We start from the raw sequence: 20371 nt of genomic DNA, 5'->3' as shown, positions 1-20371 counted from the left end.
TGAAAATGAATACTCTTCCCAGCCTCCTGGAAACAGTATGATGGGTATCCTTCCAGAAACATACCCTCCCCCCACCACACACACACACACACACATTCATATCTCCAGTCACAAAAATAGAATTGGTCTGTCTATTCTGTATTTTTCTTTTTCCTGCTTAACAGTTTTCCAGTTTATCCTCATAACTTTTCTTGTTAGTGTTCATTAATATACATATTTATTTAATGATTGCATAACAATGAACTTTAGGAATATACCTTACATTATAAACTTATTTGAACAATTCCCATTGTTAGACATTTCTTTTTCTGTAATAAATTATGCTACATTGAAATTCATATTACATACATCTTTGTGTATTTGGGAGAGTATTTCTATAGGTTAATTTATGAAGAGGAATTTCTATGTTGAGTAGTAAATACAAGTTTGAATTTGATAGGTACTGTGAAATCTCCTCCAAGCTTTTTGCCTTTTGCAGTCCAACATGAGTATGTAAGTGGTAGTTAAGACAGTAAAGACCCAGGTTCAATCCCTGGGTCATGAAGATCCCTGGAGAAGGGAATGGCTACCCACTCCAATATTCTTGCCTGGAGAATTCCATGGACAGAGGAGCCTGGTGGGCTGCAGTCCATGGGGTCACAAAGAGTCAGACATGACTGATTAATACACATTTGATTGCATTCCTGCCAAAGATATGCATTATCATTCCTTTACTTGGAAATAAGGTATAATGACATTTAAATATTTTGATTTTATTTAGCAAATGTAGCATTATTAAATTACAAATATGTATGTATCAGATGATCATCAAAACTTTAATTCTCTTTATCTAGGACTGGTTTACTTGGCGATAATATTTAAAATAAATGGCTATCCTATAGAATAACAGATTTATTCTAAAATGGAAAAGAAATGTCATTTAAAAGGTATTCCCCATTATGATTCTGGTAAACAATAACAAGATAATGTTATAAGGGGATATTATCAATGGATTGTGTATGCCTTGGGAATTCCCACGTTGACTACCACCAGAAGATTATGTTCAAAAATTAAATGTATACTAGTCTTCCTCCTACTTATTGCAGGAATATCCTGGAGAGAAAGCATTCTTTTAAAATCTTGTGTTTTAACTTTCTGTGAAGCATGACAGGCTTCTGTTTGAAAGTAGTCACACAATGCCAGTAACTTTTGAGTATATAGCTGTGGTTTTCTCAGGTCCACTTATACTTGGATTTTTTAAAAATAGTGAATACCACGGTACTGCAGGGTCCAAGGTTAGTGGAATCTGCAGATGCAGAGAAGTTGTGCATACAGAGGAACTGTGTATAGGGAGGGCCAACTACAAGTTATATGCAAATTTTCCACTGCTTAGAGGGTCAATGGCCTGAACCCGTGCATTGTACTGTTCTCAATGGTTTCTTACAGCATTCTAGAAATATTTTTATTTTCTTTAAACTCAAATCATCTAATTTAGATTGTGTTCCAAGTCTTTGAAACTAAAGTCAGGCTGTCTTTAGGAAAACCCTTTTTTTCCCCCCTAGCAACCATTACATGTGTATCAACTGGTTCTGAGCATCTCTTTGGTTACACTAGTCTTTAAAGGTGCCCTGAGAAGCTTTCCTATGGCTCTTCTATCTTACACATACTATTGTTTGTCATTGTAGCCAGCTATGTAGCTACAGAAAATATCCAGAATAATTCCACTGTTACAGAATTCAGAAAAACTGGACCACAAGGGACTATCAAAGAAAGATAACATTCTCTTTTATATTTTCTAATTTTTATTAGGTTCCATGGTAATGTTTTACGTTGGTTTTTCAAAAGGTTTGTGGTTTGGTCAAGTTTTGTGAATCAGAAGATGTCTGGGTCCTTAATGTATAACATATGACAATACATATCATATGATAACATAAACTTACGCCTTCAGATGAATATTCTGGACTCCTTGCCATTTAGGGTTCATTTTTGGGGAAAGAAATATCATTTGCAAAGGAAGCATGTAAACAAAATAGAATCATCTTTTAATTAAGCTGATTCAGTAGTTACCATGTGACATTCAGTATTACATTTTAATTTTCAAATACTTTGAGGATTTTAGGCTAATTTCAGTTTAGTCAACTGAATCTTCCATGTGCAGCTAGAGAATATAATGTTTTTAATTAGTATTTATTATTTTGTAAAATGAAAGAAACACCCTAATTTCTTTTTAGTGAGAAGTTCTAATTTCAAAAACACGTGTTAGTAGGATTGAGTCCAAAGGATCACAATTGCAGTGATGATTCACTTTTGATGATGTTATGATACCTAATTGTTCAGTGTGGGAAAAATAAAATTAGTTCATGATAGTCCTTTTTGCCTTAATTTTTATATCTGATACATATTTCTATTAATATTTATAGAATGCTCTAGAAACCAAAGTTAAGAGTCATTACTTGTGTATTTGAATATTTTTACATGTATTACTTTTGTAATTTAGAATAGCACTTTTGTGAACTGATTTTAAAAATTTCTGTTTTCTTACATTTTAACATTTACCATAATCCTTCAAAGGTCTCACTCTATAGACGCCATGCAAAATTCTTAGAATTCTCATTCTGCATTGCTTTGTATATGAGGCAACACAATTGTTGGATGATTAGAATAACTTGTAAAAGAAAGAATTATGGAGAATTAATTATTTTATTTTCAAACAATTATTTAAAAAACAAGTATCACTTTTAAGGTTTTCTGGAAGGGTACAGGTTTATAAAATTGTTCTTAATTTTATGGGTGAGTGATACATTATCTTTAATCAGCAGTGAATGTTTCCTGTAAGAAGTCTGTCATTGTTCATCAATTATTGGAGGATACTAAGGACATATCTTACGTGATATTGTATATCTGGAGAATCATGGGCATATTCAGGAAATCATCCAGCTGTTCTGATGTTGAAGACAGACCCTTTCTAAAATCACTCATTGAAAGTAGTGTTAACATTTTGGCATTATTCTCCTTAAGAAATATTAAAACAGCCCTTTAATATTTGCTTATATAATTGCACATCCAGATGCCATTAGGCTGGAAGTCCATTAGAGTAATTTATTTATTTTTTTGGTAAAGGAAATTGAGTTTAGCTGTAATTTACTTTCATTAAAATATAAATATGAATTGTTAGATTAATGGGGTAAATGAAGTGTGAATTTCCAAAAAGGGTTGCTAAAGAGTCAAGTTATCTCCATAAGTAAATGTACCCTCTTAAGTATAACACAGTGTTCAATGGAAGCACCGAGTTATGCATTAGGCATTGATTGAGCACTTAGAAAGTTTAATAATAACTATTGAGAACTACATCATTTACTCTTAGATACTTCCTATTGATATCTTAATCAAAATGATTAATTGCTTTTCTCTGTGTCTTTTAAATGTCCTAACAGAATTTATTTATGTAATAACTGCATTTAACTTGGCATATCCAATTACTCCCTGGAAATTTAAGTTGTCTTGCATGCCATCAAATACAACATATGACTTCCTCTTTCCTCCTGGAATCTCAAAGAACACTTCAAATTTGAATGGACGTTATGAGGCAGTTGTTGAAACTAAGCTTAATTCAAGTGGTACCTACTTATCTAACTTATCATCCAGAACAACTTTCCACTGTTGCTTTTGGAGCGAGGAAGATAAAAACTGCTCTGTATATACAGATGACATTGAAGGGAAGGCATTTGTTACAACAGTAAATTCTTTAGTTTTTCAGCAAACAGGTAAGTATTTTAATGTTCCAAGCATTAGTTGTTACTTAACTATATTGGATAAAATATTTTCATTCTCTGAAACTTGTGTGAAATAGATGTCTCTGGATGTGATTCTGAGTAAATATTACCATTTTATATTAGTGATAAAATTAGGATTATCATGTGACCAAACTAATAAGTCCCCAGTTATTTTATGTCCCATGGAAATAAAAATGTAAATGAGGGAATTTTTTAACCTTAAAATATATTTTTATAGTCTTCTAAATTTGCTTTAAAATAAAAAGTGTATCTTATTCTTTTTAAATAGATAAAATATCAAATGGCAGATAATCCTGTTGAATTAAATTCTGAAGCAAGTAAGGAATCTGAGTAGCCAATGCATATATTTTAAATCACTTTTTTCTTGTTATTTAAGTGTAATGTATACTGAATGTAGCTAGTGTAATTAATAATTTTGCATCTGGAAATATAAACAACAAAATTATCTCCAAGCCTTCTGGAAGAGCTAAATAGAACAGAGACAATTGACTTAGCACCATAAACATCTATAATATGAAAATAAAGGCATATATCAATATAGTACTCCTGTGTAGGGTTCATCAGAATTTCTCAGCCTCAAAATTTTTGACATTGTGGGCCAGGTGATTCTTGGTTATGGGGGACTGGTTTGTGCGTTATACCAGTGACTCAGTGGTAAAGAATCCACCTGCAATGCAGGAGACACAGGAGCCATGGACTTGATCCCTGGGTTGGGAAGATTCCCTGGAGAAGGAAATGGCAACCCACTCCAGTATTCTTGCCTGGAGAATCCCATGGACAGAGGAGCCTGGCGGTTTACAGTCCATAGAGTCGCAAAGAGTCAGACATAACTGAGCTGCTAAGCTCAAGCACGGGATGTTTAGAAGCATCCCTGGCTTCTACCCAGCTGATGCCTGTAACACTTACTCAGCAGTTGTGACAATCAAAATGGATCTCCAAACTTTGCCACATGTCCCTTGTAGTGCCAAAGCACCACTGATTAGATGGAAGAAATAGTTTGTTGAGATCAGGTTAGGAGTAAGGATAAAGCATAACTGTTCAGTAAGATCAGAGTTTTAAAACAAGTTAGAGGTAATACTGATCTTCCCTGGTGGCTCAAACGGTAAAAGCGTCTGCCTACAATGCCTACCATGTAGGAGACCTGGGTTCAATCCCTGGGTCAGGAAGATCTCCTGGAGAAGGAAATGGCAACCCACTCCAGTATTCTTGCCTGGAAAATCCCATGGATGGTGGAACCTGGTAGGCTACAGTCCATGGGGTCGCAAAAAGTCGGACACGACTGAGCAACTTCTCTTCAAATACTTCCTAGTGTCTCTGTCTTTAGGCATTTAATTTTAAATGAAGCACTTTTTTTTAATTTGTAAGGGAGCTTAACTTCACCATTCCAGTGATTGTTGGATATATTAAGAATGGACTTAAAATGTGAAGGTCCTTGTGACTAGCCTTGAAATGATCAAAAAATGTTAGCACTTTTTTCAGTTATCAAGTGAAATGATTATGATGCTGCAGATTTTAATTTATGTATAGAGAAGGCAGTAGCACCCCACTCCAGTACTCTTGCCTGGAAAATCCCATGGATGGAGGAGCCTGGTAGGCTGCAGTCCATGGGGTCGAGAAGAGCTGGACACGATTGAGCGACTTCACTTTCACTTTTCACTTTCACACACTAGAGAAGGAAATGGCAACCCACTCCGGTGTTCTTGCCTGGAGAATCCCAGGGACGGGGGAGCCTGGTGGGCTGCCATCTATGGGGTCGCACAGAGTCGGACACGAAGTGACTTAGCAGCAAGGGCTATTAACTAGTTAGTTTATTGAGTTAACTTTGTGTAACTAAAGTTACTAGGTTAAGTGGTGGTTACTGAGGATTTCCATGTAATTTTCTGCCACATGGGCTATTTACTTCATAAGGCTCAACTGATGCAAAGTCACTACTAGCTAGAAATTCTCCAAATGGGGAAATATGTTAGTATTGCTTAAGATACTTTTGGTGTTGTATTAAATTAGTCATAATTTTTAGCTGTTGCTGTGCCTGCTTTCTAAATTACAAATCACCAATAGTTTATCAGGTGAATTTTTCAGTATACAGTGAAATATACTCTCCTTATTTGTATGTGGGGCCTATAATATTATAATAACAAAAATTTAAGATATGCATCTTATTGGTGATTCCAGTGTGAATCACCATGCTTTACCGCTAAAGCAGACACAGAAATGCTACACTAAATTTGCTGTACTTTGATAGTTCATGGTCTCTTGTCTCTTGGAAAGTGGGGATGAACTGAACTAGGTGAGTTTTGGGGTCTTCTGTCCTACATAAGTGGTTCAAGATTTTAAAAAATTTGAGAAACAATAATTGAATTTAATTCTCTTGCTTTATGAAGAAGGAAACTGAAGGCCAAAGGAACTAAATGGGCACAGACATATGACCAATTAGAGCTTGTTCTTTTTCTCTCAGAATGGACAGTGGTAGTTGTATCAGAACACTGGTAAATTTAATTTAGCCCTTCCCTTTCATTGGGCTGTTCAGAATGGTTTTTTCAGATTTAATTTAGTTTATTTTTAATTCAGGTGCAAACTGGAACATACAGTGCTGGATGAAAGAGGACTTGAAATTATTCATCTGTAATATTGAGTCATTATTTAAGAATCCTTTCAAGAATTATGACCTTAAGGTCCATCTTTTATATGTTCTGTAAGTACCAAATAAATAAAATTTGACATTCCCATGACACAATTTTTTTTTCTGTAATACAAGAGCTTCCATATACAGAAGTAGATTACAAAAGCTCTCCTATCCCTATATTTCCTTTTATATCAGTGTACATTTCTGTGTTTTTTGTATGATTTTCTCCTCCCATTTGGTTTTCTCTTTTCTCCTCATATTGGTTCAGGTAGCAAGACATTGTAGATGTGGATGGGCATATATTTGCAAAGAAGTGTAAACTCAATTCAGGAGTCTTAGATATTTGACTGAAGAAAGGGGGAAAGTTTATATTTATTTTTCTGGCAGGTTTTTCTCTCATATTTGATCTTTTTATTGTCTTGAAAATGTGTGTGCCTAATATATGTTTGTGCTCGGTAGAAAGCCACAACAGTGGTTTTGAACAGCCATACTTACAATTCTTACAGTAAATAGGTCATTCAAATTTTTCTAATAATTCCAGTGATAATACCTACTATTCCTATTTGAATTAAAATAAAATTGTTTGGCTGTGCTGTGCTAGAAACTGTCCATATAAAGATGAATAGAGACAGAAAGCAGAATGATGGCTGCCGGGGACTAGAGGAGGGGTAATGAAGAATTCGTGTTTAAATGGGTATAGAGTTTCAGTTTGGGAAGATGACAAAAATTCTGAAGTTGAATGGTAAGGATGGTTACCCAACAGTGTGAATGTACTGTCACTGAATTTTGTACACTTAAAATGGTATATGTTGTGTACATTTTACCACAGTAAAAAAATTTAAAGAACACAGATGTCAACAAAAGGATGTATTCAGACACTTCGCTAAATGTGTGTTTTACTTCAACTTTTTAAGATAACTGGAATGGTTGATTTATATATTTCTTCTCACTAGTTTGCCGTATGTTGTCCTATGTATTTTTAGACTCTATTGTTGGATAGATCTATGTTCATAACTGTTACATCTTCTTGATATACTTTCCCATTAACCTTACACAACATCATTCTTTGTTTTGCCTCATGCTTTTAATTTTGAAAATGTATTTTGTCTTATATTTTAAAAAAGAATAGTTATAGTCTCTGCTCTTGAGCCATTCATAGATTAGTGATTTGGACAGATATGTACAAATATGTCTCAAAATAGGATTTGAGTTTTAGTGATTACTGATGTGGGAGCACAAGACTGATGTGAGAGCCTCAGGTGGGGAAGTCTAGTGTACTGGTGGGGAAAGAGAAGAGTGAAGGTTTCCCTAGGAAGGAGACAGCTGAGTTGAGATTTCAAGGATGTGTGAGCTAATAATCAAAATATGAAAAATTTCTTGTATAAAGGTAAATAAGACAAATTTTAGAAGAAGCAAAGCTACTATCATCCTTATTTTTCTACTGACTATCAGACTGTAGTTAATATTTACAACTTACGTTAAATGGCTGGACTGATTTTTCTTTTGGCCCTGCCACGTGGCTTGCAGGATCTTAGTTCCCTGCCCAGGGATCAGACCAGTGCCCTCTGCAGTGGGAGTGCTGGTCTCTAACCACTGGACGGCCAGGGGGTTCCCTGAACTAATTTTTAAAGTCACCCTAGGAGTAGAACAGATAAGACACCCCCTGCTGTCTCATCTGGAGATTGAGTGTGATAATTTTCACCTCTGATGCTGATCACTAGATAAGTCTAGAAGTCCCTGCAAACCCCTGCTGCTTTAACAAGTGCAGGTCTCATTAGGGCCAGTGTCTTGATTGGGCGTATCTGATTGGTGAGAATGTGCTATATCTATCTGCCAGTGTTTCAGTCTACCAGAAGAGTAGTTTTTCCAGGCAGATGCTGGGGGCAGCTAGTAGATAAATGTCCACAACAGAAATGACTGGGCTGCAAATCTCAAGAGGCCCAAGAAGCTTAGCTGAGTAGTAAAATGGGGAAGGTGGAGGAGTAATAGGCAATGCTCAGCCAAAGGAGAACATCTAAAGGATGGGAAAGAATGAGCTTGCTTCTAGTTTATAGAAAATGACCCAGCAGAGAGAGAAAAATTGAAGATATGGTAGAAGGGGACACACTGAATATTTGTGACAGAGAGTGAATAGTTGAATAGGCAAATTCCAGAAAAAGAGCGCAGATGAAGTGTTGGTCTTAGAGCAAAGGAGACTCACCACAACTTCTGGGTCTTGAGCGAAGAAAGGAAGCATTGTGGTTGATGAAGATATATTTGACCTCTGGGGCATAAAGTTTCCTGCTTTATTTAACCAAAACACATTTTAGCTCAGAGAAGCTAATTCCTTTACAATGAAGTACATTTTTGTGATGATCTGAATACTTTGGTGGTGATCAAAGTCTCACTAGGTGCCATTTGAGAGAATTTCAAATCTTATCAGTGAGGTAGGGTAATGTGCCCAGTTTGATAGCTCTATGACAATGTGTAAGGATTTATATTTTATAATGTGTGGGCCATAGTTATGTCTGGAGGTCTGCATTCTATGATATATTCTATGTATGAATATATCAGAGCACTTCAAAATTGCATAGTAAATTAGGAATAGCTGAGAATTTGAACTTTAGTCAGCTAAGTGGTCATTGGTCTGTTCTTCTAAATGGACCCAGAAAAATGAGAAAATTATAATATTAAACAGATTTTTCAACTTGCTCATATGATGAATTTAGTACATTCTTTTAACCTTCTTTTATTTTGAACTCAGGTTTCTAAAAATATGAATATAGGAAAACGTGTCCTATTACATACCATTTGAGAAATGTCTTGTTTTTCTTTTCTTTCCACTTATTAAAAGAAATAATTTTTATTATTTTTGGCCATACCATGTGGTGTGTGGGATCTTTATTTGCCAGCTGAGGATTGAACCCTGGTCCCCTGCAGTGGACGTGTGGAGTCTCAACCACTGGATTGCCAGGGAATTCCCATTTGCCACTTTATTTGTAGTCTTCACTGTATAATTTGGTTACTATGTCCATTTTACCAACTCTCACATGCTGTTTCTGTCTTGAATGGTATTTTTGTGTACATCTTTGGGCAATACATCTCCAAATAATTTAAATAAGACTCTTCAGCTCAGGAGGAAGAACTGACCAATATAACAGATGGAACCTCTATGGAATAGGAAATCTATAATGATGATTACTATAGAAAAGTTTTTCATCAAAAGCACCTCCCTGATGCGTTAGAGAATTCACAAGAGAACTCTTTCAAATTCTTCTGTGTGTAAATAAGTATATATTTAAAGGGAACTAAAATCTTGCATTGTTTGAACTCAGATATTAATGTTTGTCAGAGAATCCAAAGTACAGCATGACAGATATTTGCTATTTTGAAATTTTCCCTTAAACCTAGGAAGGAAATCCTCTTCTTCCTTTGTGAAGTGCCTATGAGTACATCAGACACTGAACTGAGTATAGGGAACAGCGTTAAGCAATTCAGACTCAACCTTTGCCCTCTTGGACCTAATAGTAAAGATAAAGAACATAAAGTTTGAAAATGCTGTGATATAATACCTATGGGGACTTGCAGAAACATATGCTAGAAGTATCTGTTTAGATTCTAAGCGGGGAGAGAAGAATGAACCAGAGAGAGTGAAGAGCATTTTCAATAAAACACAGTCAAATAAAGACATTTGAGAACTTGAAATTCCCAAATGTGTGGTTGGGAAGCTGGGGAATGATGAGAAAGCAAGGTGGATGAATAGGCAAGGGTGACGAGGGAGTTTGGACTTTTGTAACTGCTAACACCCAGTTTATTTGTCTCTTCAGAATCGCTCTGTCAGCATTCTCAGTGATTTCAGCACCCACCTGAATGGTCTTCAATTTCTTCAAAGCTTTATTTTGACTCATCTTGTTTTCACCACATCTAGTTCACCAATTCTCATGGATCTTGCCACTGCTGATAAACTGGATCTTTTTTATAATTTCAGTTTCAAGGATCCTACTCTTTGACCACCTCTCCCCCAACCCCTCATATTAGGCCTACTCCCTTTATTACCTCAGCCTCCTGCAGTCTAAGCCAAAGTGTTTCTCTCACAAGATCACACAGCAGCCTGGGAATCTTACTAGGATTCACTCTATTAGATAAAAGCCCATAGAGCTCTTAGAAATAAGCTCTTCCCTGCCTTCCCTTTGATTTTTGCTCAGAAGCCATTTCATAGTTCTAACATTGTTTGCCAACTGGAGAGGCTGAGAATGTCACAACTCTCAAGTACTATTAAAAATTCTTTTGTCTAACAGCCCTTTCTCAAGGAATATCTCTCCTCTTGCAGCACGAAGAAACAAGAGGCACTTTCAACACTTGTTTGGAAATTGCCTGGAGAGAGATCACCAGTTCAGTAGGCACCCTCTATTCTGTCCACAGAACCGCAGATGTGTTACATAGCTTTCGGCCACAACATAAAGAAGACCCCATTTCCTCCAGTCTCCAATCACATATTTCCCACTTCCTTTCATGTCCTCACTGGCAGTGTCCTTAAAATGTAGGTTTCTGCCAACAGTCTATTCAAGGTATTTCACGCTTTCTCCACATGCTTCTCCAAATACTTCCAGCCTCTCTCCATCACCTAGTTTGAAAGCCACAGCCACTTTTTTAGGTATTATAGCAGCACCCCACTTCCAGGTACTGGTATCTTCCTTGGCTATCTATGCCATATAATAAATTACCCCAAATTTAGTGGCCTAAAACAAAAATCATTCATCATTTCATAGCTTCTATGGGTCCAGAACCCAGCTGCAACATCTGGAGACATCTGCCTCAGTGTCTTTCACAAGGCTGCCATGCAGATGTCAGCTAGGACTGCAGTTATTTTAAGGTTCAATTTTAGGAGGATCTGTTTGCGAGCTCACTCCCTCAGCTTCCAAGGTCCCCAGGGACCACTGGTCAGAAAGCCTTTGTCTCTCCCTGGCTTTGACAGGAAGCCTCCCCCAGTTCTTTGTCTCATGGGTTCTCCATGGAGCACATCACACTATGGCAGCTGGCTTCCCTTGGAGGGAGCCTGAGAAACTCACTGATGATCTTGCTTTTGGTTTCCACTGGGAAAACGGGAGTGGGGGTGCGAGTTCTCATTTTCACTTTTCTCACCAAAATCTATCATCCTGCTGATGTCTGTGCCTGTGCAGTTTTCCTTGTCATCTTTAACTGCTAATGTGCTCCAATATAAAATGAACCCTTTCTTCTGTGTTTTGAGTCCCATCCCCTGTTGTCACTCAAGGAATTTGTTCTTGCAGTTATTTCCTCTCGTTCCTGCATCATCAAGTTTTCCTCTCAGCCAATACATATGCTGCAATAACTCTCATTTACTTTTGAATTTATGTTTTAATTGGAGTATAATTACTTTACAATGTTTTGTTAGTTTCTGCTGTACAGCAATGTGAATAAGCTCTAATTATAAATATACCTCCTCCCTCTTAAGCTTTCCTCCCACCTCCCCATCTCACCCCTTTAGGTCATAACAGAGCACCAAGCTAAGCTCCCTGCTATATAGCAGCTTCACACTAGCTATCTCTTTTACACATGATAGTGTATTTATTTATTTATTTTTTAACCAATCCATTGATTTTTAATGTATGAAGTGTAACATTTTCAAATATCAAGTGAAAAGCATATTATAAATCTATTTTTTGGCACTTTAACATGTCTTTAATGCAGATGTCCATTTTAGTATTCATTTGGTGCCCAAGCTCCAATGAATCATTGGAGTGGGATTTTTTGCCTACCAGGACCCTGAGCTAGGGGTGGGGGCAGAAATTAGCAGAAGACCCGTGACTTAATTCTGGAACTTCTTGGCTGCATGGCCCTAAACCATTTTTTGGATTCCTTGTGCTTCATTTTCATCCTGTGTAAAATGAGTCTTAATGGTACCTGTTCCTCAAGTCCTTAACTCAGTAAGGTATAGACCACAATGCTTACTCTCCTGGTTTGGATTCGTATGAGCATGGTCTGTACTAACCCAGTATATGACCTCCTGGGCATGTTGCATGTTGCTGAATAACTGCTAACATCTGTGTCTAAACATTGGTATACACTCAGGCCAAGAGTTTCAAGAGATGGTTTGTTTTTATTTCCATTACTCTGGGAGGTGGGTCATAGAGGATCCTGCTGTGATTTATGTCAGAGAGTGTTTTGCCTATGTTTTCCTCTAGGAGTTTTATAGTTTCTGGTCTTACATTTAGATCTTTAATCCATTTTGAGTTTGTTTTTGTGTTTGGTGTTAGAAAGTTTTCTAATTTCATCCTTTTACAAGTCGTTGACCAGTTTTCCCAGCACCACTTGTTAAAGAGATTATCTTTTCTCCATTAGCTTCCAATCATAGTGTGTTTATGTCAGTGTTGCTTCTCAATTCATCCCACCCTCTCCTTCCCCTCCTGTGTCGACAAGTCCATTCTCTATGTCTGTCTCTATTCCTGCCCTACACATAAGTTCATCAGTACCATTTTTCTAGATTCCATATACATGCATTAATATACAATATTTATTTTTCTGTTTCTGACATAATTCACTCTGTATGACAGACTCTAGCTTCATCTAAATCATTACAAATGACTCAATTTCATTCCTTTTTATGGCTGAGCAACATTTAATTACACACATATATATATATATACACACACACACACCAAATCAATAACTCCCATTTAAAACATAGATTTCCTTGGTCACAAATTTCCACCAAGTAATTACCCAGTTTCACTACTGCCTTTAAAGAAAACCAAGTTTTGAACTATGTGAATACAGTCTTCAGAAGTTAATATAAAAAGGTCAACAAAACTGTCTTCTGGCCATAAGGGAATAGTATATTCTGGAATTACTCCTCTATTATAAACAATTAGAAAGCCTGATAAAAGAAGAAACATCTATTTTCAGATAATGGACAAAGTCAAAACAGAACAGTGATTCCTGAGAGAAGGAAACAAAGCAAGTTCTATATTATTAACGTTTTCTGGGCTGGAGGCAGCTTCCAGGACATGATACAAGGAGGGGGAACTCAAACAGAACCCTACAATATTGCTGAACTGAGGAGACAAGAGAGAAGAGTTCAGAATAAAATTGGGCTTGATTAATGGAGCAGAATACTCAAAGTAGAGAGGTACAGAGAAATTAGCATACAGTTCAGTTCAGTCGCTCAGTCAAGTATGACTCTTTGCAACCCAGGGACTGCAGCACGCCAGGCCTCCCTGCCCGTCACCAACTCCCAGAGTTTACTCAAACTCATGTCCATTGAGTCAGTGATGCCATCCAACCATCTCATCCTCTGTCGTCTCCTTCTCCTCCTGCCTTCAATCTTTCCTAGCATCAGAGTCTTTTTAAATGAGTCAGTTCTTCTCATTAGGTGGCCTAAGTATTGGAGTTTCAGGTTCAATATCAGTCCTTCCAATGAACATTCAGGACTGATTTCCTTTAGGATGGACTGTTGGGTCTCCTTGCGGTCCAAGGGACTCTCAAGAGTCTTCTCCAAAGCATCAATTCTTCATCACTCAGCTTTCTTTATAGTCCAACTCTCATATCCATACATGACCACTGGAAAAACCATAGCCTTGACTAGACAGACCTCTGTTGGCAAAGTAATGTCTCTGCTTTTTACTATGCTGTCTAGGTTGCTCATAACCTTTCTTCCAAGGAGTAAGCATCTTTTAACTTCATGGCTGTAGTCACCATCTGCAGTGATTTTGGAACCTAAAAAAATAAAGTCTCTTACTGTTTCCCCATCTATTTGCCATGAAGTGATGGGACCAGATGCCATGATCTTAATTTTCTGAATGTTGAGCTTTAATCCAACTGTTTCACTCTCCTCTTTCACTTACATCAAGAGGCTCTTTAGTTTTTCTTCGCTTTCTGCCATAAGAGTGGTGTCACCTGCATATCTGAGGTTATTGATATTTCTTTGGGCAATCTTGATTCCAGCTTGTGCTTCATCCAGCCCAGTGTTTCTCATGATGTACTCTGCATATAAGTTAATTAAGCAGGGTGACAATATACAGCCTTGATGTACTCCTTTCCCTGTTTGGAACCAGTCTGTTGTTCCATGTCCAGTTCTAACTGTTGCTTCCTGACCTGTATACAGATTTCTCAAGAGGCAGGTCAGGTGATCTGGTATGCTCATCTCTTTCAGAATTTTCCACAGTTTGTGGTGATCCACACAGTCAATGGCTTAGGCATAGTCAATAAAGTAGAAATAGATGTTTTTCTGGAACTCTCTTGCTTTTTTGATAATCCACTGGGTGTTGGCAATTTGATCTCTGGTTCCTCTGCCTTTTCTAAAACCAACTTGAGCATCTGGAAGTTCATGGTTCACTTATTGTTGAAGCCTGGCTTGAAGAATTTTGAGCATTACTTTAATAGCATGTGAGATGAGTGCAATTGTGCAATAGTTTGAGCATTCTTTGGGATTGCCTTTCTTTGGGAATTAGCATCGGGGTTGCCTTGATTCTTTGTCTAAATACCAGTCCATCCATGATCTTGGGAAAGAAAACTTCTTGAAAAAGAAGTCAGTAGAACTGTAAGCTAAGGAATTCCCAGAAGTCACACAGGGCCAGGAATAATTAGTTTCTTATAAAGAGATTTGGAGAGTCCTTGTTGAAAGGCAAAGGAGAAAAGGAAAGATATACCCACTTGAATGCAGGGTCTCAAAGAATAGCAAGAAGAAATAAGAATGCCTTCCTCTGTGATCAATGCAAAGAAATAGAGGAAAACAATAGAATGGGAAAGACTAGAGATCTCTTCAAGAAAATTAGAGATACCAAGGGAATATTTCATGCAAAGATGGGCACAATAAAGGACAGAAATGGTATGGACCTAACAGAAGCAGAAGATATTAAGAAGAGGTGTCAAGAATACACAGAAGAACTATACAAAAAAGATCTTCATGACCCAGATAACCATGATGGTGTGATCACTCACCTCGAGCCAGACATCCTGGAATGTGAAGTCAAGTGGGCCTTAGGAAGAATCACTATGCACAAAGCTAGTGGAGGTGATGAAATTCCAGTTGAGCAATTTCAAATCCTAAAAGGTGATGCTGTGAAAGTGATGCACTTAATATGTCAGCCAATTTGGAAAACTCAGCAGTGGCCACAGGACTGGAAAAGGTCAGTTTTCATTCCAATCCCAAAGAAGGGCAATGCCAAAGAATGTTTAAACTATCGCACAATTGCACTCATCTCACACGCTAGCAAAGTAATGCTCAAAATTCTCCAAGTCATGCTTCAACAATATGTGAACCATGAACTTCCAGATGTTCAAGCTGGACTTAGAAAAGGCAGAGGAACCAGAGATCAAATTGCCAATATCTGTTGGATCATTGAAAAAGCAAGTGAGTTCCAGAAAAATATCTACTTCTGCTTCATTGATCACACTAAAGTCTTTGTGTAGATCACAGCAAACTGGCAAATTCTTCAAAAGATGGGAATACCAGACCACCTTACCTGCCTCCTGAGAAATCTGTATGCAGGTCAAGAAATAACAGTTAGACCTGGACATGGAACAACAGACTGGTTCCAAATTTGGAAAGGAGTATGTCAAGGCTGTATGTTGTCACCCTGTTTATTTACCTCATATGCAGAGTACATCATGAGAAATGCCAGGCTGGATGAAGCACAAGCTGGAATCAAGATTGCTAGGAGAAATATCAATAACCTCAGATACACAGATGACACCACCCTTATGACAGAAAGTGAAGAAGAACTAAAGAACTTCTTGATGAAAGTGAAAGAAGAGAGTGAAAAAGTTGGTTTAAATCTCAACATTCAAAAAGCTAAGGTCATGGCATCTGGTTGCATCACTTCACAGCAAATTGATGGGGAAGCAATGGCTGCTGCTAAGCTGCTAAGTCACTTCAGTCATGTCCGACTCTGTGCGAACCCATAGATGGCCTCCCAGCAAGCTCTCCTGTCCCTGGGATTCTCCAAGCAAGAACACTGGAGTGGGTTGCCATCTCCTTCTCCAATGCCTGAAAGTGAAAAGGGAAAGTGAAGTCACTCAGTTGTGTCCAACTCTTATCAAACTCAAGGACTGCAGCCTACCAGGCTCCTCGGTCCATGGGATTTTCCAGGTACTGGAGTGGGGTGCCATTGCCTTCTCCGGGGAAGCAATGGAAACAGTGACAAACTTTATTTTCTTAGGCTCCAAAATCACTGCAGATGGTAACTGTGGCCATGAAATTAAAGATACTTTTTCCATGGAAGAAAAACTATGACCAACCTAGACAGCATATTAAAAAGAGATTTTACTTTGCTGACAAAGGTCTGTCTAGTCAAAGCTATGGTTTTTCCAGTAGTCATGTATGGATGTGAGATCTGGACCATAAAGAAAGCTGAGTGCTGAAGAATTGATGCTCTTGAACTGTGATGTTGGAGGAGACTCTTGAGAGTCCCTTGGACTGCAAGGAAATCCAACCAGTCAATCCTAAAGGAAATGAATCCTGAATATTCATTGGAAGGAGAGATGTTGAAGCTGAAACTCCAATACTTTGGCTACCTGATGTGAAGAACTGACTCACTGGAAAAGACCCTGACGCTGGGAAAGATTGAAGGCAGGAGGAGAAAGGGATGACAGAGGTTGAGATGGTTGGATGGCATCACTGACTCAATGGACATGAGTTAGAGCAAGTTCAAGGGAGTTGGTAATGGACAGGGAAGCATGGCATGATGCAGTCCATGGGGTTTGCAAAGAGTTGGACATGACTGAGCTACTGAAGTGTTGAATACCAGCAGAAACCCCATAATATCCACACTTTAAAATCGGTCCAGCCAGCCTGGATGAGAAGCCAATTTGGGGGAGAATTGATACATGTCTTTGTATGACTGAGTCCCTTCACTATTCATCTGAAACTATCACAACATTATTAATAGTCTATCCCCCAATACCCAAAATAAAAAGTTTAAAAAAAGTGGCCAGATTAGCCCTAGCGTCAAGGCTGATCTACATTTCCCCCTAAAGAGCTTAAAAGGTTCACACTTAAGTCACCCAAATAACCAATTGCCAGAACAAAATTCAACATTCTCTAAGAAAAAACAGCATGATCCAACACTCAAAAATGTAATATTCACCATGTCTGGCATCCTGTGAAAAATTCTGCATATATGAAGGACAGGAAAAAGTAAACCATAACCCAGAGAAAAAGAAAAAAATAGACAATAGATGCGGACTCAGAAATGGCCGAGATGATAGAACCAGCAGATGATTAGTAGTGATATCCTCCATGTACTCAAGGATATAAAGAAAATATGAATATAATAAGAGAAATTGACAGTATAAAAAAGAACCAACTAAAATTTTGAGAGAAGAAACATGCGTTATTTGTAAAGTAAACAAGTGTGCTCAGTGTTAATTGAGAAATTTTAGACATCAGATCAGATCAGTCACTCAGTCGTGTCCGACTCTTTGCAACCCCATGAATCGCAGCATGCCAGGCCTCCCTGTCCATCACCAACCCCTGGAGTTCACTGAGACTCATGTCAATCGAGTCAGTGATGCCATCCAGCCATCTCATCCTCTGTCGTCCCCTTCTCCTCCTGCCCCCAATCCCTCCCAGCATCAGGGTCTTTTCCAATGAATCAACTCTTCTCATGAGGTGGCCAAAGTACTGGAGTTTCAGCTTTAGCATCAGTCCTTCCAAAGAACACCCAGGACTGATCTCCTTCAGAATGGACTGGTTGGATCTCCTTGCAGTCCAAGGGACTCTCAAGAGTCTTCTCCAACACCACAGTTCAAAAGCATCAATTCTTTGGTGCTCAGCCTTCTTCACAGTCCAACTCTCACATCCATACATGACCACAGGAAAAACCATAGCCTTGACTAGAGGAATTTTTGTTGGCAAAGTAATGTCTCTGCTTTTGAATATGCTATCTAGGTTGGTCATGACTTTCCTTCCAAGGAGTAAGTGTCTTTTAATTTCATGGCTGCAGTCACCATCTGTAGTGATTTTGGAGCCCAGAAAATAAAGTCTGACACTGTTTCCACTGTTTCCCCATCTATTTCCCATGAAGTGGTGGGAATGGATGCCATGATCTTTGTTTTCTGAATGTTGAGCTTTAAGTCAACTTTTCCACTCTCCACTTTCACTTTCATCAAGAGGCTTTTTAGTTCCTCTTCATTTTCTGCCATAAGGGTGGTGTCATCTGCATATCTGAGGTTATTGATATTTCTCGTGGCAATCTTGATTCCAGCTTGTGTTTCTTCCAGTCCAGCGTTTCTCATGATGTACTCTGCATAGAAGTTAAATAAACAGAGTGACAATATACAGCCTTGACGAACTCCTTTTCCTATTTGGAACCAGTCTGTTGTTCTATGTCCAGTTCTAACTGTTGCTTCCTGACCTGCATACAAATTTCTCAAGAGGCAGATCAGGTGGTCTGGTATTCCCATCTCTTTCAGAATTTCCCACAGTTTATTGTGATCCACACAGTCAAAGGCTTTGGCATAGTCAATAAAGCAGAAATAGATGTTTTTCTGGAACTCTCTTGCTTTTTCTATGATCCAGTGGATGTTGGCAATTTGATCTCTGGTTCCTCTGCCTTTTCTAAAACCAGCTTGAACATCAGGAAGTTCACGGCTCACGTATTGCTGAAGCCTGGCTTGGAGAATTTTGAGCATTACTGTACTAGCATGTGAGATGAGTGCAATTGTGCGGTAGTTTGAGCATTCTTTGGCATTGCCTTTCTTTGGGCATAGTGTTTCTTTAGACATAGTGTTATTTAATCAAGAAGCTGTATGCAAGCCACAATACTAGGCTCTGTGAGAAGTACTTTCCATTCTTTTGCTCTTACCTTTTTTTCTTTCCTTCCCCTTCTCCTTTTCCTTCCTTCTTTCCCATCAAGATGGACTCACAGATTATTATTTTATTTGATGAGCTATACAAATCATTATTTTATTTGATGAGCTATTTAGTTACTATTATTATTTATTTTTTTGATCACACTGTCCAACATTTGCCGAGTTGGGGCTTATTTAAACTGGCTTCTGTGTCCTTTTGATGTTTTCCATCTATCTTTTTTTTTTTTTTAAATAGGACTCCTTACTTTCTAACACTACAAGAAATTTCAGGTTGATTTTATGCTTTTCCTGCTCTGACACTGGAATCGGCCATTTCTCCAAGGAGCCCTGATTCCATTTTGTTGGAGAATGATGTTCACAAAGTGGTGTCTGGGGGCTAAATGCTCACTGTTCCTTGAGTGGCATTGTTTCTAGGCCCCCTTAGTTACAGAGTTTGTTATATGTATGCATACACACCGTACACACACAATGTGCATAATACACATAATACTCAGAAATCTATATTTTTGTATCTCTCTGTATATACATAACAAAAAAGCGTGTGTTCATACTGATATCTCTTGTTCTAGTTCAAAACTGCAGGATCTATTCTAGCAGTGCTTTTCTTTTCTTGTAACAATAGTGACTTCAGTCATGAAATTAAAGACACTTGCTCCTTGGAAGGAAAGCCATGACAAACCTAAACAGCATATTAAAAGACAAAGACATCACTTTGCCAACAAAGGTCCAGAGAGTCAAAGCTATGATTTTTCCAGTAATCATGGATGGATGTGAGAGTTGGACCATAAACAAGGCTGAGTGCTGAAGAATTGATGCCTTTGAATTGTGTTGCTGGAGAAGCTCTTGAGAGTCCCTTGGACAGCAAGGAGGTCAAACCAGTCAATCCTAAAGGAAATCAACCCTGAATACTCACTGGAAGGACTGATGTTGAAACTGAAGCTCCAATACTTTGGCCATCTGATGTGAAGAGCCAACTCATTGGAAAAGACTCTTAGGCTGGAAAAGATTGAGGGCAGGCAGAGAAGGCGGGAAACAGAACATGAGATGGTTAGGTGGCATCACCAACTTAATGGACATGAGCTTGAACAAACTCCAGGAGATAGTGAAGGACAGAGGAGCCTGGTGTGCTGCAGTCCATGGGGTCACAAAGAGTTGGACGTGACTT

General features: G+C 38.1%; 1 protein-coding gene across 5 annotated transcripts in view; it reads left to right on the top strand.

The window, feature by feature from the left end:
* Positions 1 to 20371, top strand: part of LEPR (leptin receptor) — a 93657-nt gene that overhangs the window by 20613 nt on the left and 52673 nt on the right. For 4 of the 5 annotated variants that reach the window (XM_070786391.1, XM_070786395.1, XM_070786393.1 and 1 more), the window contains exons 3-4: positions 3414 to 3743; positions 6342 to 6465. In XM_070786391.1, coding sequence (XP_070642492.1) covers positions 3414 to 3743; positions 6342 to 6465 — 454 coding nt within the window. Of the gene's footprint in view, positions 1 to 833; positions 927 to 3413; positions 3744 to 6341; positions 6466 to 20371 lie in introns of all 5 variants that reach the window. The other variant, XM_070786396.1, reaches the window with a different exon arrangement.

Source organism: Bos indicus, chromosome 3 (assembly GCF_029378745.1).
Source record: "Bos indicus isolate NIAB-ARS_2022 breed Sahiwal x Tharparkar chromosome 3, NIAB-ARS_B.indTharparkar_mat_pri_1.0, whole genome shotgun sequence".
Lineage (NCBI taxonomy): Eukaryota > Metazoa > Chordata > Mammalia > Artiodactyla > Bovidae > Bos > Bos indicus.
The sequence above is the reverse complement of the archived record's forward strand: the minus strand, read 5'-3'. Positions and strand labels throughout refer to the sequence as shown.